The sequence below is a fragment of the Danio aesculapii genome, chromosome 24 (genome assembly GCF_903798145.1).
Source record: "Danio aesculapii chromosome 24, fDanAes4.1, whole genome shotgun sequence".
NCBI classification, from domain to species: domain Eukaryota; kingdom Metazoa; phylum Chordata; class Actinopteri; order Cypriniformes; family Danionidae; genus Danio; species Danio aesculapii.
In genome coordinates this window covers 23,257,298-23,281,977 of record NC_079458.1, presented here as the reverse complement: position 1 = coordinate 23,281,977, position 24,680 = coordinate 23,257,298, and the positions used below count along the sequence as shown (strand labels likewise).

The window sequence follows — 24,680 nt, the reverse complement described above, 5'->3', positions numbered from 1 at the left end:
GTAAAAATATATATGAAATACAAAAAAAGAAGATATTTTGAAGAATGTTGGAAAACTGATTACCACTGACATTTAAAGTAGGAAAATAAACAGTCTATGGTTATGGCTGCTGGTTACCATCATTCTGCAAAATATCTTCATATGTGTTCAACTTTCAAATGACTCAAATACTAAATATCTAATTTATACATTTATTACAATGCAAATATTCCTCATTAAAGATTTCTTAATTTAAAGAGATTTCAATGTTTAACTATAAAAAAAATCGGTCACACTTTACAATAAGGTTCATTTGTTAATGCTAATTAATGCATTTACTTACATGAACAAACAATAAACAATACATTTACTACAGTATTTGTTCATGTTAGTTAACGAAAATACAGTTGTTCATTGTTAGTTCATGTTAACTCGGTGCATTAACTAATGTTAACCAGCATGGACTTGGATGTTAATAATGCATTAGTAAATGTTTAATTATGATTATTAAATGCTGTACAAATGCTGTTCATGATTAGTTCATGTTAGTAAATGCATTAACTAATGAACATTATTTAAAAGTGTTACCAAAAATTCTGATCTAAAACTATTCAAATGTTTCACTAGAAAGTTTCCATTCTAAATAGATTTACATATTCCATACATGCATAATAAAGAGTCCATTCTTTGCCATCCAAAAATACTAACTATACAGACTTCTAAAATTATTAAAATATTCCATATATATATATATATATATATATATATATATATATATATATATATATATATATATAAATAAATAAAGAGTCTATTCTAAAACTATACAGATAAAATTATTAAAATATTCCATAATAATGAATTTGCTATATATAAAAATATATTAAAAAAATTATATAAGATTAAATAAGAAGATATTTTGAAGAATGTTGGAAACATGATTACCACTGACATTCACAGCAGGAAAATAAACAGTCTATGGTTATGGCTTAAATGGATTACCACTGACATTCTCAGTAGGAAAATAGTCTATGGTTATGGCTACTGGTGACCAACATTCTGCAAAATATCTTCTTTTGTGTTCAACAGAAGAAAGTCAAACAGGTTTAAAACAAGTGGAGCAAATGATGACAATTTTTGTATTTCAGGTGAACTTTTAATTTAGATTTAGAGTCATACAATTATACATACAGTCTATAATGAACACATTTGAGCACACTTCTCATCCACTGTTTGATTTTATTTTTATTTTTTTCTAAATCCTAATCAAATGTCTTTTCCAAAGTTCCTGTATATACACTTTATCAAATAAAGTTCTGATTTTTATTAGCAAGTTTAAATGTCTGCAAGGGTCTAAAACTAACCTGTTCCCAGCACTGCGGCAGGAGCTCAGCTTCCACCCGTGTCGGACCCACATGTTGGGCAAATGCCACACACCCCGTCAAAATCATTTGTCTGAAGAGGAACATTACAAAGCCCGTTATAAAACTCAAAAGAAAACCCATATTGGTCAGTTTACACATGCGCAGATGCACAAATATGAACAGACACACGCATTTGCATATGTATGCGAGCAAACACACACACACACATACAGTGCACAACATAAATAATGACATGCCTATTAGAAATTAATATTTTTTTATCCATTTCTCAGTGTATATAGATCATATTTTTAATTCTTTCAAACAAAATGTTTTATTAAAACACTGATTTTTATTAAAATAAGATCATTTTAGAAGGCAACAAAATAATAATACATTTAAATAAATAAAAAAATTACAAACTATAATTTAAATTATATGTAATATCTGTCTATAAATGTATATCTATATTATACATTTTTTTATGTAGTTCTCATGAGCTTTCCTCTTTATTATTGAATATTTACCAGTAATATATTCATTGAGGTGTACTAATTTTTGCACCAGCTCCAGTTTTGGATTTGGTACTGACTAATCTAAGTAAATACACAAATATTTTATTGTAAAGCCTCCTAGAGAAAGTATTTATTTAGAAGAGAGATCCTTAAGGGGTGTACTCATTTATGCTGGGCACTATACACATACACAAACACATACACGCACACACACAGACAAACATATGCCCGCACCTCTGCTCATCATCGGGTCTCTTGATAAGATTAAAGAGAATGTGCAGGAGTTGATCTCTTTCTTTGGGCTCGGGATGCAGGCAGGCCGTACACAGAATCAGAGGAATCAGCTCCTGGAGACACACAGATATGAACGCAGGTCAAATATTACGCATCACGGATTGAAATGAACACACACACACTGTACATGCACCTGCTTGGACAGGGAATTTCAACAAGCAGGCATTTGAGGATACGGGGGAAGCTAATGCACGGTACTGGACAACCACCTTCACCACAGAGGAGAGAGAGAGACTTCTACAAGCCGCTACTAGCATCAGGCAGCACCATTTATATGTTGGATATTCATAAAGTGTGTGGAATGATTTTATTTGGGTATTATTTGAAGAAATATTATACTATTTAGTTATTATCTTTGTAGATTTGTCATTAGAGTAGTCATCATTCCTGATTATTGTGATCTTTCCTTGACATACAAGTTATGCATATGAGGATTTACTGTATTGACCTCTAAAACACAGAAGTGCACTCATTTTTGCGATTGTTTTAGAATTTCCAATTCAGTCGCCTATGAGAAAAATTACTAGGAATAATAAACAACAGAAAATTATCAAATTACTTGCTCTACAAACAAGTGAGTCCATGACTTTACACACAAAGAATAATTTAATAGGAAAATATCAGTTTGCAACATCAAGCAGCGTAACGAGCTGTTTTTAAAAATGAATGGAGGTGAATGAGTCCAGAAGTCTCGAGCCAAAGAGTTTCAAATGGCTGCACCCGCTCATAATCGAAGTGTAAGGTCAATAGATTTGAAAAAACAATTAACTTTTTTTAATTTAATTTTTTTAAATATTCAAAGAACAAATGATAGCAATGAGCTTGTGTCAACGTACTAAAAAAGAACTAAAAATGTTACTTTTATTGTTTCAATAAATTATTAACCATATCAACAACAAAAAAAAGTTATAAATATTTTTAATAACATTTCATATTTTAATAGCTTTTTAACAGTAAATATGGTTAATTTTATTGATATACAATAAAACTTTGTATGTACACTTGAAGTCAGAATTATTAGCCCCCCTGAATTATTAGCCCTGTTTATTTTTTACCCCAATTACCGTTTATCGGAGAGAAGATTTTTTTTTTCAACACACTACTAAACATAATAGTTTTAATAACTCATTTCTAACTGATTTATTTTATCTTTGCCATGATGACAGTAAATAATATTTTACTAGATATTTTTCAAGACTCTTCTATACAGCTTAAAGTGACATAAGGTGACATTAAGTGTGTTAGGCATAAGACGATAACCCTTTTCAAGGTATACCACGGTTTGGAAAAGTCAAAGTTTTAAAACTGCCAACATTTTCTGTAATATAGTTTCTACTGTATATGTAAGATTTTTTATTTATCAATTTTTTTGTCTCCAGCAGAAAAGATATCCAAAGATGCTGTTTAAAATGGTAAAGAAATCAGTGTTATTGAAACAAATGAAGACAGCAGAAGTCAATGATTCATTTGAATTTTTTAGCCTGACGTGTTTACTGCTCCAAAATATATTAAATGTTTCTCAAAATAAAATATACTGTGTGAAATGAGAAAAAAAAACTCAGACATTTAAAAAGAATATATTTTAGAGCAGTGATCACAATACCGTGAAACCTTTTATCCAAGGTTATCATACCATCAGAATCTTATACCAGTCCCTGCCTAGTGTGTGTATGTATACTGTACATGTTGATAAATGTTGAATTTTTTTTATATACTTGATTAAAATTCTTGGAATCAAACTGCATAAATACTTTTAAAGTTTAGTTTATGTTACAGATATCAAAGGCTCAAGGAGCACATTCTAGACAAAAAATGGAAAGCATGTCTTTTGAGATGACTTTATTATAATTATTAATAATTTAAATTGCATTACAATAAATTTAGGTTTGAAAATAACATCTGTGTTATTTTAGTGTAATTAGGTTTTTTGTACATTCGTGCATTTATCATTTTTTTGTTGTCTAAATAGCTTTATTTATTTTTATATATTTTTATATATATATTTATTTTATTTTATTATTATTTTTACATTTTATTTTCAGTGAAACTTAATTTTTACAAGTATTTTCCTGTAAACAGACCCTGTAAATCAGTGCATAAAAAATGACAATCTGCTCTATAATAAAAAAAGCTCAAAAGGGAGAAAAAAAATGTATAAAATAAATAAAATAAAAATAGCCATTTCAGTGCAAGCAAACATAATAAACCAATACACTCTGAACATACAGTAGTCACAAAAAAAATCCTCAATATTGACACAAATCACCCAAATCCTGTTACCAACCATCAGTATCTTCATGTGTATACAGATATGTACAAATGTGACATTCTCTGTACACTAAAAAATGTAATGACAAAAAGTCAACAGTTATTTTTCATGTTGCTTTAACTTATTATAATCTGTTAATCTGGTTAACTACATTTTTTATTTCATGTTATATAAAGTTTAACTTAATATTATTAGTCAGTTTGGTTGAGTTGAGATGACAAGAAAAGTTCATTTGATTCAACTTAAAAAATGAAGTTAGCAAGAATCTTTTTACAGTGTAGCCGTGTAAAAATATGAATGTTTACCATACCAGTGAGACGCAGTTATAAAAAGCAAAATAGCCCATCAGATATCGCTTTACAGAAGCAATAATATGCCCTTGACACACGTCTCTTACGGTCAACCAGCCCTGTTTCCCACCATGATCCAGAACGGCAACAACAGATCAGGATTCACATGAAGATTCGCCACACAAGTGTTTATTTTCTCTCGATTTATCTCATCTCCAGACGTGACTGTGGGTAAAACCGCAGCCTCAAAAGGACACTTAAAAATGAAAGATGGTTGAGAAAACACGCGGCAAAACTGCAGGCTGTTTGACGCCATGCTTGTTTGTTTGGATGGCCGTTTCTGTCACCTGCCAAGAGTTAAAAGCATCATTTTAATATACGGCTTTTTAGATGTTATGAAGCTTAAAGGGCCGGTCTGTTTCTTGGGAAGTGAGTCTGTGTAGGAGTGTTGCTTTATGGGACAGTCAGTGGTGTGCGGCGTCTGCTGCACCTGGACCAGCTCTTAACAGAGACACATTTACAAGGTATTTTATTTGGCTCTGGTCCAAAGCCAAAGTGTGTCAATGTGAGAGTTTTTTGGTGGAGGAGCTACTGGGAAAAGATCAACACTTACGGTCATGTACTGAAACAGGCAAAATGGGAAAATGTTTTGCAATTTGAAAAGTAAATACTTTTATTTTTAGTAAAAGTTTTTTGTTTTTGGATGTGGTTTAAACTTTTCTACGAAAAAATGCTTCATGATAAATATACTGTTTATTAAATAATAAAATACAAAACTAACACATTATTCTAGAGCATATCACTGTACTAGATCAAAATATCAAGCAAATTATTCTAAAGAGGTCCTGTGTGTATGCTAAAACCATTTGAAAGACTGACCAGAGAAATTCTTTTAAACTTTCATGATTTTAAACTATTTGTAATTTTAAAAAAGTATATTGTTTTAAAATGATAATCTACTAAATAAAATCTGTCCGATATCCATTCTATAATCAAATCAAACGATACGTGACACTTTGACTATTAAAATTCAATACAGTTTAGCTAACTTTTTTTCAACTCCATCTCATTTTTAGAAGTATATCGTTTCATTAAATGTTCAAAACGTTTGTTTTATTTATACATTTCATGATGTCCTTTGTTCAAAAGTGTTCTTAAAATTGCGCAAAATATTAAAAAAAACTAAATAATAAAAAAAGAACAAAATACATTTTTTTATTTTGCTTGAAATTTTTTACTTATTTACCTCTTGAGTACTGTTCAAATCTACTACTTTTGGTAATGTTTGGGATAAAAATATTCTTTGAATTAAAGTGCAGTAAAAATGCATCAGATAAATATTATTTATTTTATTTTTTTGCAGAAATCTGTTAATCAACCTCAGTCCTGATCAAAACTACTAAATTGTTTAGAAAATTACAAGATTTTAACTCTTTAATTGCCAAGTTCACAAATAATGTCACTGATTGAGTGAAAAACCCCCACAAAATAATGATTTTTTTACCTTTTATCACAGTCTTGGACATGTAAATAATAATAACAACATTGCCTTTGATGCATTGTTAGATGTTTTCTCCTTAATTTACTGTTGGTGGCTGTTTTTGCCCTATTGACTTCAATTATAACCACATTTGATGGTGCATAAATACACAGTCTTTGTTTTTGTTTACTCCATGAAGTTCTGAGAGCTGAAATGCATATTTTGATTTTCTCAGACACATCAACGTAAGTATGTAAAGGTCATTCTAACACTCTTACATCTCTCACTCGCACGCACGCACGCACGCACACCCACACCTTAATTTGCTGTTATACTCCATATTAAATCCAGAAACTAAGCTTTTTTTTGCACAGGCCTTTCTAAAGGGTTAATGGTGTCAACTGATGATCAACTGTAAAAATTACAAATTTTACCTCTTCCCTAAAGGGAAAACCACCAATAATCAAAAATGCATGATTATAGTATACGGTGTCATGGTTTTGTAATCAAAAAAATGTTTATAAAGAAAGTCTGTGGGGCAAAAGCAGCCACCAACAGTAAATTAGGGAGAAAAATTTTATTAATTAATCAAAAACAATGCATCAAAGGCACGTCCAAGACTTTTATAAAAATACGTCATTTTGTGTGGGGTTTTTTTTTCACCAAATCAGTGACATCATTTATAAATTTGGCAATTAAAGAGTTAAAATCCTGTGATTTTTCTAAACAATTTAGTAGTTTTGATCAGGACTGAGGTTGATCAAAAGATTTATGCAAAACAAATGAAAGAAACATTTGTCTGATACATTTTTACAGCAGTTTAATTCAGTGGATGTTTTTTTATCCATAACATTTTTTTTCAAAGCATTTTCTCAAAATATGTGCCAAAATAAAAATGTTTTCACGAAAAATCATTCTGCTAGCTGAAACACAGAATAAGTTATGACCAAATTAAGACTTAAAATCACCCCAGAATGCATGAAAACCTCCCCAACAGTACATAAGGGTTAAATCATTATTAATTATTAATATCAAATGCCATATTTTTATCTAAATGCAACTTCAATTTCACATGGCAAAAAAATTACTTTGCTTACTTGCCACCCCAAATTACTTCCAAAGAAAAATTGTAATTATATGCAAATCTGTTGTTCACCATCAGCCTGAATTGACTTATATCTTAAGCACAAAAAGCAATCAACTGTCTGCAGCACATCCATATCATTTCCAGTCGAACTAAAAACAGCCCAATCAGAAATACACCCACAAGTGCAAACACAGCAGACATATTTCTGCAAGAAGACGGGGAGTTTCAGACTGTTACAAACACACAAAGTCTTATCAGTTCAATGGTAATCAATAACCTGAATAGCCTTTAATTCCGAAAGACTTTATCTTTACAATAAAGCTCTCGTAGGTTTGCAGATGACCAGAATTATATAGCAAGGCAGGTGTTCCTTCAGCGGCTGATTAGTAATTGTTGTGAAGCAGATGAAGGGGGGTAGAAAAAAGTGACTGAATTCAGGGAGGAAGGTTATGAAGCCAACAGAATTAACCGGCAAAAACTCAAAGTCCATTTTAGTGGAAAGCAAGGAGATCTCCGCTCTCTGGGCGGTGTTTGTTTTCAGCCGACTTCAGCCTGGAAAGCTTTCAGTGTTTCTCAAACTGTCACCTGCTCCTGTGAAACTGAACTGCCCTATGCAAATCACAGGGGCCTGAAGGGGGAAATGCTGTGGAACTGGATAGGAACGGTAAGAAATGCTTATGTGCAAGTGTGTTTTTAAGTTTGATTATTTCAACCAAATGAGCTCTGTAAATGGGAGGCCAAAAAAACTATTTAAACTCAGTCAAGGATTGTCTGTCATCTGAAAGAGCCTAAAGAGAGAAAGGGACGGTTTTGAATTTATTGCCATATCGGCTTATCTGGCTATTTCCAGGCAAAATCAGATCAAATTTACATAAATATTATTATAAAGATCACTTTTCTATTTAAAACAAACAAATAAATAAATTATATAAACAGTGCTCAACATAATTGAGTACACCCCATTTTGAAAATGAATATTTTTATCCACTTCTCTAAGAACATAGGTAATTTATTTTGGTGCATTTCAACAAAACAGTTTTTTTAAATGGATATATTTATTAAAATAATATTTTAGTCACCAAACATCTTTAGAAATAGAAAGAAAATACAAATTAAGACATTAGATTCAATTGAGACATTAGAAAAAATATCTCACATGACAAAAATGTAAAGTTTTATCCATTGTAGGTTTCTCTTGAATTTTCATTAATTCATTCTCTTTTCGGCTTAGTCCCTTCATTAATCTGGGGGTCGCCACAGCGGAATGAACTGCCAACTTATCCAGCATATGTTTTACGAAGCGGATGCTCTTTCAGCTGCAACCCATCACTGGGAAACACCCATACACTCCCATTCACATACATACAATTTTAGCTTACCCAATTCACCTCTAGCACATGTCTTTGGACCGGAGCACCTGGAGGAACATGGGGAGAACATGCAAACTCCAGACAGAAATGCCAACTGACCCAGCCGAGGCTCGAACCAGCGACCTTCTTGCTGTGAGGTGACAGCGCAACCCAGTGCGCCACCACGTCGCCTCTCTCGAATTTTGCTCTTTTCAAATATTTATTTGATATTTTTCCTTAACATATACATTTGGGTGTACTAATTTTTACTAAAGATTACTTTTGACAAAAATTTTACCATTTTTAAAGGATTCACATTGACAAATATTTGCTCTAAAGCAGGGGTCTCAAACTGCCAACCTGTGGGCCATTTACAGATGCGTTTCACCACTTTGTTGTACAAACACTTCTTCATGGCTTATAAGTTATGCTGGTGGTGTAAATATGATAGTTTTGCAAATATTCAATTCACATGATCTCGTTAATAAATTTTCCTGATATGCATATTAAGAATTGTATTAAAAATGTGCATTAGTAAAATTTGACTGCTGGCTAAATTGAACATGTTAAAGTAAATGTAAATATATAAATACTTTCTCCTCTTTGTTGTAGTTTTACAAAAAATAATGATTTTGGGAAGAACAACTGCCAGTAAAGTCAACAAAGTTACCCAAACTCTTTTTTTTTTGCTGTCTTACGCTTTCTGTTAAATTTTATATGCCGAGCTAGTGTTGTTCCCATACTGATAAACTTCTGGTGACCAGTTATTGTGAGTTTATTTCTATTTTATACGATTCCTTTTACAGCATCAATGTTGTAATGTAATTAAAATACAATCAGTTAATTAGACTTTGGCATTCATTTAGTTGCTCAAGCGTAAAATGAGACAAAAAGCCGTTTACTCGCGCGCACCTGTCAGAATCGGCAGGCTAGCGCAGACGCTCCATTGAATATACTGGGGTAAAATAAATGCTCATATTATAAAGACATGGCGGGGAAAAATGTTATTTAATGCAGTGCTTCTTGTACAATCTGAGACCCACTTTATATCGGATATCACTCAGCCAGTGGAGATCGCTGATTTTTAAAGAAAACCAACCTTAAACGCGCCGATTTTGCAATGGCATATAGTTTACCGGAAGCGCTTAACCCAGGTTACTGGCAAATTTAAAAGTCCTATTACCATACTTGGGAATATACCCTTTTAAATTGTAGTATTTTCACAGCCATTTAAACTACCCCTATATTTACAAATATTTACAACAAGAAACAAAAAGATGGAGCTTTGATACTCTGGGGAAGAATGTCTGAGTGCATCAATTACATCAGGTTCCCACTTTTTTCGTGTGCAAGAATGTTAAAACGGTCCTCCTTATGAATTGTCAGTCACTAATTTGGGCCTGATATGGCATCTTGTGTAAACAACCCCATCATGCCTTGAGTTAAAAAAAAAAAAATGTTTGATTTTCTTGAAAAAGTCTGAAGCGCAAATAAAATACAATAAAATAAAAATCAAAGCATTGAAAAGTTCCACTGGCTTGGCTGTCAATAGCTGTCTCCATCCACCTATTTTTATGCTCATTTTGAAATTTATTCATTTTCTTTTCATAAACTACAATGGAAACACATTTCCTGAATAAGTTCCAGCATTTGCATCCAAAAAGTCATGTGATTTCTTTTTAACAGATCATGTGATAACAAAAATGATGACATTAATGGACAAACCAGCGAACCGACCACATTGTAAAACATCAGAAATGTTGTTTTGGTCATTTTACAATCCCTCAGCCAAAGTATCTCATCAACATTTCCAAAAGTTAAAATATGATGTAATGCTCTTTGGATCCTTCAAAATATTACTAATTAAATAAATAGTAAAAACAATATATGTACATACACAAGTTTGCACCCTTTAACTTCACCCTTTCCTTCAACACTGCAAACCTCTGACTTTCATAGATCAATGCATCAAACACCTAATTACAACAACACAGGGTTTTAAAATAGGGTTTGTTCACTCAAAAAAAAAAAAAAGTTGTCATCATTTTCTCATCCCCCACTTGTCCAAAAAACTTGTTTGAGTTTCTTTCTTCTGTTGAACACATACAAAAAACACACACACACACAGGGGAAAAATACCATTAACATCCCTATTTCTTTTATTTTTGATCCAATGCATATACAGTAGCTGATTTTTTATTTTTTATTTTTTTCGCAAGAACATTCTTCTAAACATCTTGCTTTGTGTTCAACAGAAGAAAGAAATAAGAATAAGCAAAACTTTTTCCACAGGAATTTGTATTTTTAGTGTCGTACATTTACTTGCGTTTGAATGGAATCAGCTGAACAAAAGTCTACTGTGCCTGCGACCTTGAGGCTCTATTTACATCATGCCTAAAAATATCCTTCAGCTATAGTAAAATCACTAAACTCATGAGCTATAAATGTATTTTCCATTGAAAAAGGAAACTGGGGTCGGACATATCGGAGAGCTCTTTCCTTTTTCTATTGTCAGTGGATGTTAGTGTACGTCAAACCTGAGTGCAAGATTAGCCAGAAATATTATGAAGAAGGGAAAAAGATATACAATAAACATTTGTCAAAGCTGAAAAAAAAATGGAAACAAATCTAAAGCAACCACATACATGCAGTGCTCAGCATAATTGAGTACACCCGATTTTGAAAATAAATATTTTATCCATTTCTCAGTGAATATAGGCAATGTATTCTGTTGCAAAACAGATTTATCAAACAGATATTTTTATTAAAATCATATTTTAGTCACCAAACATATTTAGAAATTGAAAGATTAAACAATTGAATTCAAGCAAAATATTGCAAAAAAAATTACAACCTACAAAATTTCAACTATGTTTTTCAATTTTTTCCTCTTTTTTAAAATTTGTGTTTAATATTTGTCTCTAACATATAAATTTGGGTGTACTAGTTTTTGGACCGTTATCATAAGTTATTTTGTTAGATAAGCTCCAGATTTGGCTTCAGTACTGACTAATCTAATGTATATGCACAAATATAATATTGTATAGCTTCTTATTAAAATATGAATTTAAAAGATAAATGATTGGAGGGGTGTACTTATATATGCTGAGCACTGTACATATATTTGTGTGTGTGCACATTTATTTATTTAATAGTACACCGTTTATACCAATGTAAATATACATAATAAATGTAAATATGTGCTCTTTTCCCCAATTCTGTCATTCATGCATTTTGCATTTGTGCAAATTATTACATTTTGTCAATTCATATTTACTACAGGGTAAATTACATTATAACAAACAAACCAAAAAAGGTTTAAATAAAGTATAATAACTTGTCGTTAACATTTATAATAATAATAATAATAAATATATATAATAACAACAAATATTAATAATAACAACTTTTTAACACTGGAATTGACCCTTCGCTGAGCCCCGCCCTCCTTAGTTAATGTTGCTACGTCCGTCAAGTTTTTGTGCCTGGCACGTCTTTTACAATGCGTATGCACCGGTGTCAGACATTGCCAGGGATATAATGTAGTTTTTGGTGAACAGGTGAGATATCCGAAAATGCCAGACAAAAAAGGACTGCAGTATGCATTACAGGAGTATATTCACAACATAATAGGCAACCGATTAGAGAATAATTCAACCAAAATTGAAGCTAGCTTAGCCTAGCCGCCTCATATGCTGACCATTTAACAGCTTAGTTCATGCACAGCAGGAGAGATGAAATTTAAAAATAACCTAATAAGAACAAAATAAACCGTGATTTCCCTATTTTTAGCCAAAAATCGTGATAGACTATTGTTGTGCAATGAAATGTAGCGTTACTAACTGATGAGGAAACACGCATGGACAGTGCTTCTACATAGTTCATTCATAATAAGAGCAACCAGAAAGGGGAAATTGATGGATTTGTGCCGAATATTAGCATCACTGACCCATAACAATGTTCAGTAAGCTACCTATTACTGTCAGTATGTTTGTGTGCTCTTAATAAATTAATGAAAAACAGGTACTGGTAAAGTATATTGATCGCAAGTGCTCAGTTTGTGATCACATCTCTGTTTTGTTCTGTTAATTTGTAATTTCAAATATTCGTAGCTTGAAATAGATGGAAATATGAAGTTCAGTAAAGTTAGCAACAGATTCACAGATTTATCCTCCTTACACTGGCTGCCTGTTAAGTTTCGTATTGAATTGAAAATATTGCTTCTTACATATAAAGCTTTAAATAATCTAGCTCCTGTTTATCTAACCAACCTTCTGTCTCGCTACAATCCAATTCGCTCTTTAAGATCTGAAAACTTAGGGCTTCTGGTAGTACCTAGAATAGCAAAGTCGAGTAAAGGAGGTCGAGCCTTCTCATTTATAGCTCCTAAACTCTGGAATAGCCTTCCTGATAACGTCCGAGGCTCAGACACACTCTCCCAATTCAAAACTAGACTAAAGACCTATCTTAAAGACAGATCTTTTTAGTAAAGCATACACTCAGTGCACCGCTTAGCGGGCTTCCACACAGGTTTCTGCATCTTGTTTATATACACTATGAACAGCAACTACGCTAATTATTCTCTTTATTCTCCATTTCCACCTGGGGATACTCTTCCCGAGGCCCTCAGACTATGCAGAGTCACAGATTCGATCCAAGACCAACGACGAGATGATCCCAAGGTTTCCATATCCTGGACCAGGCCGTATCCGCCGTGTAGTGGAGAACATGAGACTGATTCCTTTGACGCTCCAGGGACAGACGAGTCTTTGCTTAGGCCAGCTTTCAGCCTCCGCAGCTGAGACTGCAGCTCTGCACAAGACGTTTGGCCAGCGGAGAAATTAAAATGGTCGTGCCCAACTGAGTCTGGTTTCTCTCAAGGTTTTGTTTCTTCACTTTCGCCAATTTGTAAAGTTTTTTCCCTCTCCGCTGTCGCCACTGGCCTGCATGGTTCGGGATCTGTAGAGCTGCGCATCATTGGATTTGCTCTTCAGTATTTGGACTCTCAGTAGTGATTATTAAACCACACTAAACTGAGCTAAACTGAACTGAACTTAAACACTAAAAAACTGAACTACACTGTTCCAATTTACTAAGACCTTTTATGTGAAGCTGCTTTGACACAATCTACATAGTAAAAGCGCTATACAAATAAAGGTGAACTGAATTGAAAAAAAAAAAAAAAAAAAAAAAAAAAAAAAAGTTAGCATTTTCCGGATCAATAACTAATTATGGCCTATTCGATATTAGTATGACTAAGTTACTATGGCGAAGGCTTAAACAGAGAATTGCTCATAATAGAGCGAAAAAAAAAGAAAAAAGACAGCTGTGAAACATAACCTGCTTTGTATTTTTGTAGGAAACTCCGTTTAGTTCAGTTTAGGGTAAGAGGTGTGTGTCGGTCTATCACTAAATGTGTCAGGAATATCAAAACAAAACCAACTTAACTCCGTTCCTTTAGCGCCCCTCACACAGCTTGATCCACACTGGCATTTCTCTGCTTGGGTTTTTGGTTTTGAAAAAAAAAAAAAAAAAATCCACCATCCTGTCCAAACTTTTACGATACCGGGTGTCAGATTTGCACAATCCATATGCACAACGTGTTGGCCTGTTTCCCTCGGTCGAACGCTTGACAGAGCCCCTGCGCGTAGCTACGGTTGCTAAGCCACGATTGGTGGATGGCGGTTTTTGGGTGTGCCTTAGCGAGGGTCAATCATATTTAGGGTATATGCAGGAATCCTAAAGGTAATTTCAATACCTTTTTAAGACTTTTTAAAGACCTTCTCAGAATCTTTTAGGACCTCATCGTCACCAAGTTCTAATCAGCATGTGAACAGTAACCTATAACCTAATAAAAAGTTTTTTAATAAACAATTGTAGTTAAATAAAATCAACAGTGCACAACCATGCAACAAAACTCAGATAAGCTCGGAAGAAACAAAGCTTGAAATAATAAATTACGCGGTTGTTTTCAGCGACAGGTTTCAGCCACTGTTTAAACACCTCTTTCTCCAACCAGCAGTACACAAACTTACATTTTCCCATTTTGAAGTCTGTTTCACTCTATGGTTTACTACATGTAGAGAACGTCACATCACCTTCCCACGTTTGTCACAAATTACGTGACATTACCCTGATGGAGGAGCTTGGCCAGACGTGCCCCGTCCCGAACCATCGCGTGGACTGATTGACCTTTGTTATGTTGTTAATATTAGGAGGAAAATACATATATTTATGCTTTTTGGAGACACTTTAGAGAACGCTTGAACAAACTTTAAACCTTGTAAAAATGCGATTAAGTCTTTAAAACCTTTTAAGAGCCATAATTTTTTTCAGAATTCATTTATCAGCCTTCAATACTTTTAACACCTTGGTACTGTTTGTATGATATATTGTTTGTATTATGCATACTCTTATCTGTGTTAGTGACAGATTTTTTTGTAAATATTGACCTGCCAAAGGGCCTACATATGAAAAACTGCTATTATTTAAATAAATAAATAAATAAATACATTTTTAATTAAATATTAAAATACTAGTTTCATTGCAGATTATTGCTGTAAATCAGTGTGTGTAAGTATTTTGTAAGGCAAAAAAATTGCTCTTCAGCAGCTTAGAATGTCAATAATAAACCAAAAGGTATTTAAACTAGCTTAAATAAATCCAAAGCTTCAGTCAAAAAAAAAAAAGAAAAAGAGAAATGTATAAATGTAAATGCATTTAGTAGCCAATGACGCCAAAGCTAATGAAAAGCCAAGCCAACAGAAAAGTCAAAGGTCACACGTATGACGAATGAATGAATAAATGAAAGAGGGCCGATGTGTTTCACTCACCTGACAGAGGTGCACAACCATTCTCTATCGGAGCAGTGAGATGCATGCACAAAAGCAAGAGAAGAAATGAGTGAACAGAACAAAAGAGAGACAGAGGTGGACTGGATGAGGGATATAGACAGACAGAGAGAGAAAGAGAGACACACAACTGCAATGGAAAAATATAGGGATGCACCGATCTCTATTTTTCATGGCCAATTATGACTGGTGATTTTTAGAAGTAAATTGACTAGTTTTTTTCTTTATAAAAATAAATCAAATTTGATTGTATCATTTCAAAATATAAAGTAAAACCATTTACTTCAGTTTTGTGAAATAACGCTACATAAAAACGACTCTACATAAAATAAAACAGCAGAGAGGTTTAATGAAAATGCAGATTTTTTCACTGCCTGCAGGTGGCGCTTATCGAACAGCAGGAATAACAGCATTTGTTTAGTTAGTGCTATAAACAAAATAGCTGCACCGCTGTTTAATATGTGCTTTACCGAGATAAATCTAAAAAGAAAATATCATCTGAAGTTTTATATCATCGAAGGGTTTCACCTAGAGTAGTGTCAGCCTCAGAAGTCACGCCAAGCACAGTCAATGTACCTTCAGCTAAATGTTTTTTTTTTTTTTTTTTTTTTTTAAGATTTATTTTTTTGCCCATTTTGCCTTTTTTATTAGACAGGACAGTATTTAGGACAAGAAGAGAAGTTAAGAGAGGGGGGGTAGGGTAGGGAATTGTCCTCGAGCTGGGATTCGAACTCGTGACGCCCTGACGTGCTACTGCACTATATGTTGACGCGCTAACCACTAGGCTATTGCACCGACAACTTCGGCTAAATGTTTAATGCACACTTTTCTGGAAACATTTTGGCAGACCCGCAGTCATCCCCCTTTTGGGTTAAATGTATAGGATTTCCGAGAGTCACTCGACTCTGCAATCTTAATCAGCCTGCCTGGAAACAAGTCTGATCGGTTAAAAAAGCTGCAATGTTTATATTGATGACAATGCTCATTACTAAACGTAATAAACGTAACTTTCTCAGACATTAATGAATGAGTGATTTACTGCCTGCACACTGGTATGTTATTGTGAGGATCACTTTGTGATGACAATTTATCAATATGACTTAAATCCTGGATTATTAAAAGTATGCAATACTTACTGCATAATAGCTTCAACATGTGATGTCCACAAATGCAGGTTTTTTTTTCTAATGGCAGTAAAAATATTCAAATAATCTTATATCATATAGATAAGAGAAAGACATGGTTCAAAACAATAACATCACAAATACAACAAAACCTTGCTCTTATAGAACAAAGAAAACTTTCTCTCAGTCATCGGCCATCTCAGTCTGTGTGATCTTTATGCAGAAATGCATCACTAAAATAATGAATGAATCTCAGAGTAAAGTCTACATACATGTCCTGCTGATTTCCTATACGTTTTGCTGACAGATTATTTATAATATTGATGCGTCTTTGCTGTAAACTTTTTAATGCGCGTTTGGGTGACGGGCTGTTATTCTGAGGACATTTCCACACTCACAAAACACAGGGGTGGCACAAAAAACAAAACGTGATTGGTTGGTAAACCTGTCAGTCAAATAACATAGTGGGCGGTCCTTGAGCGTTCAAAGCAGCCAAAGTTCCCAGACCTTCAGTCGATGCGAGACTACTCTTATAGATACCTCAATAAAATCTCAAAATCATGGAAGTATGAAATGAATGAAGGTCAATATTTGTTTTTCATATTAATTCATTTTAATAATAATACTTTTTATTTTTATGTGCTTTTCTCAAACTTAATGCGCTATTAAAATTAATTGTGCATGTCGTAACGTTATGTCTGTTGGTAAATCTGTGCTACGTCTCAAGCCTTAATGTTAATGCTCCATTTACACACTTTAAACCATAAAATCCTAATTTGTACGCATATATGGAAGACAGATCATCTAAATTAAAACAAAGAGTTGCGAATGAATGTTTAAAGCAAAAAAAAAAAACCATTTTGATTTCTGGTCAGTGGATCAGTGCACCTCAATAAAAACATAAGTTGATCAATGCTGAATTAAGAACAGAATGAGAGGGAATCGAGCAGCCGCAGTGGACATGGAAGCCGCAGTGGCTGATGGGAAAATGGGATGAGGCTGCTGGTTTTAAAGGGGATTGTTTACCTCTCTCTTGGCTAGCAGGACATTGGGTACGATGTGTGGCAGACAGCGGCCCAGCATGAGCATAACACTCTGCTCACTGTCAGCGATTCGAGACACCTGAGAATCAGATGAATATAGAGGCAAAAAAAAATGTCAGGCATTTCATATAATCATGCGTTCCTTTAAATGACTGCATAGCTGCAATTCGAGAAGCTGTTCTGCTTTTGTATTCTGGGCACTGAAGAAATTGCGAACTCCGTGACCTCTTGAATGTGCCTATTAAAGCATTCCAGGTTGTTTTGAAAGCCAAATGAACCACTACACATTTATTCTTACTGTCATTAAAGTTTAAATGAGGATTTCAGTCAAAAATGTCATCATTTGTTCAGCCCTCATGCTAGAGTGTGACTTTATTAATATAAAAAGGACTATGAAAGTGATTCATATGACTTATTCTTAAGTCTGAATTCATATGATAGCTTGATGTCAATTAAAACAACAACATTTTAAACCACTTTTCATTTACAATCCTCCTATAAAATTTGTGTTCCACTTACTGAATTTGAGTAATAGGCATGTTGTTAAAATATTTATTGTTAGTATTTTCATTTATAATCATTTCATGCTTAGATCTGTCTGTTTTAGGATTTCAACTTCACCTTATCTGAATGACATATCCTCTTTTCTAATTTATACATTTTTCACATTTCTTGGTTTCCCATCTTATACTTTATTTTAGCTTTATTTCAATTACTATAAATATTTTTTATATAAAACCAAACACCATCAAAACGGAACCAAACTAATTATTAAGACCAGGTTTTATGAGCTGGATTGATTTATTACTGTACTGTACATTGAAAATATTTGATTTCAAAATCTGTTTGAGCCCCAAACAAATAATTCAGACTTAGTTTAGTAATTGTGATCAAGCAAAATTGAAAATAATTTACTTTTTATTCACAAATTATTCGGACATTATTCATTTAGTCACGTCAGATGGAAACTAAAAAGGTTTTTACTTTTGAAAGATGGCAAAAATCAAAACAAATAGGAATAACTCATTCATAAAATAAAAATTTCACAAACTTCACACTCTCAGAAACAATAGGTACAAAAAAGGGTGCATTTGAGAAATTTGTAGTGAGAGGCTCCATATTGATACCGTGAATTTGAGTAATATGCATCTAGTTAAAATATTTATTGCTAGTCTTTTCATTTGATATACATTTCATGCGTAACTCTGTCTGTTTTAGCATTTAAACTTCACCTTATTTGAAGTTCACCATTTCCATTTTTAAGTTTATGTTTTTTTTTTTTTTTACATTTGTTGGTTTCCCATCTTATATTATATTTTAGCTTAATTTCAATTACTATAAATATTTTATATTATAAAACCAAACACCATCAAAACCATCTGAACCAAATAAATCATTTAATGTAGGTTTTATGAGCTGGATTGATTTATTACTGTACATTGAAAATATTTGATTTCTAAATCAGTTTGAGCCATGGACAAATAATTCAGATTTAAAGATGGATCAATAACTTTGCATCAGTTTGATTCATAAACAAATCATTCAGACTTAGTTTTGTAATTGTGATCAAGCAAAATTGAAAATATCTTTTAATATCCAAACAAATTACTCAGACATCATTCATTTAGTCATGTCAGATGTAAACTAAAAAGATTTCACTTTTGAAAGGTGGCAAAAATCGAAACAAATAGGAATAACTCTTGTTCATAAAATAAAACGCCATAAACTTCATACTCTCAGAAACAACAGGCACAAAAAGGTGTGTAGTTGAGAAATCTGTAGTGAGGAGGTCTATATTGATAGCTTGAATTTCAGTAATTTGTATGTAGTTCAAATATTTATTGTAAGTGTTTTCATTCGATATACATTTTATTTTTATTCCCATGTCTCTCTGCTTTAGCATTACAATTTTACCTTATTTGAATTGAAATAATCAGCATTTCTAATTTTGACATTTTTACCGTTTGTTGGTTTCTCATCTTATATTTTATTTTAGCTTTATTTCATTTCAATTACTATAAATATTTTATATACACCATCAAATGTAACCAAACAAATCATTTAGACTAGATTTTATGAGCTGGATTGATTTATTACTGTACTGTACATTCAAAATAATTTATTTCTAAATCTGTTTGAGCCACAAACAAATAATTCAGACTTGGAGATGAATTTAAAAAAATAGAAATAAATAAATAAATAAAAATATGAACATCTCACTTTGAATCAGTTTGATTCATAAACAAATCATTCAGACTTAGTTTTGTAATTGTGATCAAACAAAAAGGTGTGTATTTGAGAAATTTGTAGTAAGAGGGTCCATATTGATAACTTAAAGGTACATGCTAGTATCTAAAGTTCCCATATTAGTACCAAAATGGCATAATTGTAACTCCCCAGTGACGGCTTTTGTACATTTTATTTCTGAGAGTGCAAAGCTTCAGAAGATTCAGTGCATGAGTCATTCAGACTTCTTAATGATACATTAATGGTGCTTTTTCCATCCTTAAAAACACATCTCAAAAGCTCCAGGCCCTACTGAAAAGTGGAACCAATTCAAAACTCTTCTGATTTTGATTCAAATTCACAATGGACTGAACCAACATGATATAAAGCAAATAAAGACAGACTTATCGTTATCTCTTTTTAACTATCCCTTCTAGCTTGTCATCAGGTAGACCCTTTACATGTGCTTGTGCATTTGTACCTGTCTGCAATCTGATCCCACTCACCTCTGAGCCCAGCCTGCTGTCAGCAGACATTCGACAGAAGGACAAAAGTGCTTGGTGGAAGGCCGGAGACAGCTTTCTGCACAAGCAAACAAAACATGAATTAACAAGCCACCTCCACCTCCGGTTACCAATAACTCCACAGATCAGGCCAGCTTTCCACAGCACAGGGAAAAACGCTGATATAGGAACAGTCAAAACAAGGAGAGGGTAATTTGTCTGAATCAGCCTCAGGGGCAAAAGTCCATCCGGAGCAGATGTGCAAAACGATGAGGAATGGAATATATGGTGCCAGTCAGCACTGCAGTGAGACTGTAATAGGTAGTCGGTGCTGTGCTGCCATCTAATGGCTAAAACAGTTATTGCTCACACTGTTTTTAAATGTACAATTCACGTTACTAACAACAAATCATTAATAATTAAGAATTTTAGCTCAATACACTACTAATAAGCTACTTATTACGTATTATAGTTAGTAAGGTGAGGTTGGATATTGGGTAGGATAAGGATGTAAAATAAGATCATGTTTTATAAGTGCTAAAAACAGTTAATATCTTAATAACAGGCTTGTAATAAGACAGTAGCAAATAGTATGTATGTTTACTTAAGCACTTAAACTAAGTGTTACCTAGTTATTTTTACAGCCAAGTAAAATGCTTCATTATCCACCTTTAAAGTGATTTTCAGTTAAATAAAGTAAATGGGTTGATGTGTTCATCGATACAAGTGTTCACCCACTTGTTTAGACATGTTTTTTTTCTCTTCGTTATAAAATGCAAACATAATTTAATAATTTTGGATACTGATTAAGTGATAACAAGCACACAAAACCTGTCCCATGTAGTTAACATTTATCACACAGTAGAAATGTCCTTTTTTGCATGCCCAAAACAACATCTGTGGAGTCCGAATTAAGGACTGGCTAAACAATATCATCCACTTGTTAGACAATTAGTGGAAGAAGAATTGTCAATATCTTTTTGTCAAATTGTAAATTTTTTTATATCTCAAAAAAATTTACATCTATTTTCCTAACAATTGAATAGTTCACATATTCATTCAAATGGATAAGAAAATGTTTAAATCAGAGGTGCACAAACTTAGCCCTGGAGGGCTGGTGTCCTGCATATTTTAGTTTAATCTCCAATTAAACACACCTGAACCAGATAATCAAGCTCTTTCTAGGTATACTAGAAACTTCCAGGCTGGTGTGTTGAAGGAAGTTAGAGCTAAACTACGCATGACACCGGCCTTCCAGGACCGAGTTTGGACACCCCTGGTTAAAATCTTGTCTTATAACTTAAATTTAATTTAAATCTTTTTATTTATTTACTTATTTTATTAAACTCCTTGTTGAATTATTAGTGTCCATATCTAGTTTGACAAAAGCTTTCCATGTCTAGACTAACAAAAAACTAAATCTCAGCTTTTAAACTAAACAAGGTACTGATTATTACCACTTTTCGAATGTGAAGGACATTAAAACAAAGACTAATGCTAAATATTTTGCTGACTCAACTGAACTTAAGGATGTACACTTAGAGAAGTTTTTAAGTATCAAGAAAATTAAGGTTTTTAAATGTCTAGTTTTCAAAAGTTACATTTATTTGTTAAATTATATTACTATTTGATTTATATATATATATATATATATATATATATATATATATATATATATATATATATATATACACACACACACATACATACATACATAAGATCATGGGAAAAAAAAATCAGGAAAGGAAATACTCACGCACACATTTAAATACACACAAACAACTGAAGTCAGAATTATTATCTCCCCTGTGAATGTTTTGTTTTTCTTTTTTAAATATTTCCCAAATGATGTTTAACAGAGCAAGGAAATTTTCACAGTATGTCTGATAATATTCTCTTATCGAGAAAGTGTTATTTGTTTTATTTAGACTAGAATAAAAGCAGTTTTGAATTTTTACAAGTCATTTTAAGGTCAAAATTATTAGCCCCTTTAAGCTATTTATTTTTTCGATAGTCTACAGAACAAACCATCATTATACAATAACTTGCCTAATTACCCTAACCCGCCTAGTTAACCTTATTAACCTAGTTAAGCCTTTAAATGTCACTTTAAGCTGTTTAGAAGGGTCTTGAAAAATATCTAGTCAAATATTATTTACTGTCATCAAGTTATTAAAACTATTGTGTTAAGAAATGTGTTGAAAAAAATCTTTCCATTAAACAGAAATCGGGGAAAAAAATAATCCGGGGGGCTAATAATTCAACTGCACATGTAGTATATATATACTATAATTCTTATATAAGAATTTTAAGGCAACAGTCAACTTTTCTGAGTTGACTTAACTTTTAACCCAAGTACCGTTATTGACTCGATTTATGTTGAGTTAACTCAAAAATGCTGTGCAGCAAGTTACCTTGCAATTTTAGGAACAGTCATTTTTTTTGTTTAATGTGTTATATAATGTATATGATAATCTAATATTAAGTTTTAATCTTTTAACACTATTTTACAGTGCCCTTCTACACATCACATGTACTTACCATAGTAAAAGTAACTGTACTTTCACACAATTGCACACAAATCTAAACTAAAACTACTAACCCTAACCTAAAATCTCCAGTATGTCCACATTGCTAGTTTACACTTGATTCTTAAATGTATACTTGCGCCATAAGGAAGACAAAATTAAGCACAGGCAAACTTTTTATTTAAATCAATAAATAATATTGACAGAAATCTTTGATTAGTTGTATGCATTAAGATACAGTATAATTGATGTATATATTTACACGAAAACACTATTTCAGCATCTTCTAAATACATTCAGTGTGCTTTGTCTTTATTTGTCCCTGTATGTGTCAAATCATAATAGTGTCCACCAGAAGGAGAAAAAGCAGGTCTCACCTGTTGGGCTGGTCAAACTGCACAGAGCTTTTACTCTGCTGACCATTGGCCTTCAGTTTGCCGTGAGGTTGTGTAGCAGTAGTGGTGTTTTCAGTGCAGTCAGTAGCAATAGTGGTAGTGGTTGAGGTTTTAGTAGTGTCTGAAGAGCTGTCCATTTCTGTAACCCCTCGTATGTCCAGATACTGTCCATTGTCAAGTGGGAGTTTATCACAGTTAGGGATTTCTTTAGACGGAGTCGACTTTGCTACAGCTGTGGGTTCTGATGATACATTCCTCTGAAGTGCCTGAATATCACTGCGCACACACACACACACATTGGGGATATTTTTATTTAGCAATCCACAAAATGCAGTAAAATGAATAATATAGGAAGGAAATATACAGGACAGAACAGTGTGAGATGAGGAGGATAAAATATGAAGGGGAGGCAAACTAGTTAAAGAGATATGTAGAGCTCATCTCTTGCTAGGAAGCGTAAATGCCAAGCTGAAAAATGTCAGAGAGCAGAAGGTCATAATGATGCGAGTCTGCTGAGCCAGAAGGGGCGGGGATTCTAATTTTCAGAGGGCTTGAAAGCAAAGCACTAGGAAACTGGAGCATTAATGGCATTGGGTAAGTAAATATATTTTAAATATTACAGGGTTTTTTTTGGTCAAAAGTGAAACATCTAAAAATAAATAAATAAATAAAATAATAATATAAAAAAAAATTCACACACAAATATTCTCTTCTTTTATGTATTACAACTGTTCAATTAATAAAAAGACAATTTTCTTGAGCAGCAGCAAATCAACATATGAGAATGATTTATGAATGTCGACTCCGAAAGCAGTGCACTGGCATATACCGCATCATCGCTCTGGATTTCCCTGATTTCGAATCCTGGCTAATGGACCTTTCCTGATCCCATCCCCCCACTCTCTCCTACTTAAATTCCTGTCATTCTACTCCCCATCAAATCCGCTTGTTAGGTCATGACTAGGCCCACACGAACGTGCACGTGCAGAATACCGCAGATTTTTAGCTCATCATTTTAAATTTATTTTAGTAATATGATTGACTAATATGAAAATACTCATATGATTTATTTACAATACAGTTGGCAAAGTAATATTTTCTGTCTTTTAGTAGATATGTTACATGAGAGACTTGCTTTGTTTACCAAATTAAGTGTAACTAATTGGATTTGCATTGTAAACATTAAATAAAAGTTAAAAAGGTATTACTTTTTATTTTATATAACAAGGTTTTATGATATTCCTAAAATCATTCTGCATACATTTTTAACAAAATTCTGCGCAGAAATAGCAAAAAATGTCCGCAGATTCTGTCTGGCCGTAGTCTTGCTGTATGGAATACTGTTTCCGGGTCCAAGCCGCTACTCATTTGAATTGAGAAAAT

The 24,680-nt window shown here is 33.0% G+C and overlaps 1 protein-coding gene across 8 annotated transcripts in view; it reads right to left on the bottom strand.

The window, feature by feature from the left end:
• Positions 1–24,680, bottom strand: part of relch (RAB11 binding and LisH domain, coiled-coil and HEAT repeat containing) — a 99,110-nt gene that overhangs the window by 43,227 nt on the left and 31,203 nt on the right. For all 8 annotated transcript variants that reach the window (XM_056450372.1, XM_056450373.1, XM_056450374.1 and 5 more), the window contains 5 exons: positions 23,280–23,573; positions 20,378–20,453; positions 17,629–17,724; positions 2,093–2,205; positions 1,344–1,434 (listed from right to left, as the gene is read on the bottom strand). In XM_056450372.1, coding sequence (XP_056306347.1) covers positions 1,344–1,434; positions 2,093–2,205; positions 17,629–17,724; positions 20,378–20,453; positions 23,280–23,573 — 670 coding nt within the window. The remainder of the gene's footprint in view (positions 1–1,343; positions 1,435–2,092; positions 2,206–17,628; positions 17,725–20,377; positions 20,454–23,279; positions 23,574–24,680) is intronic.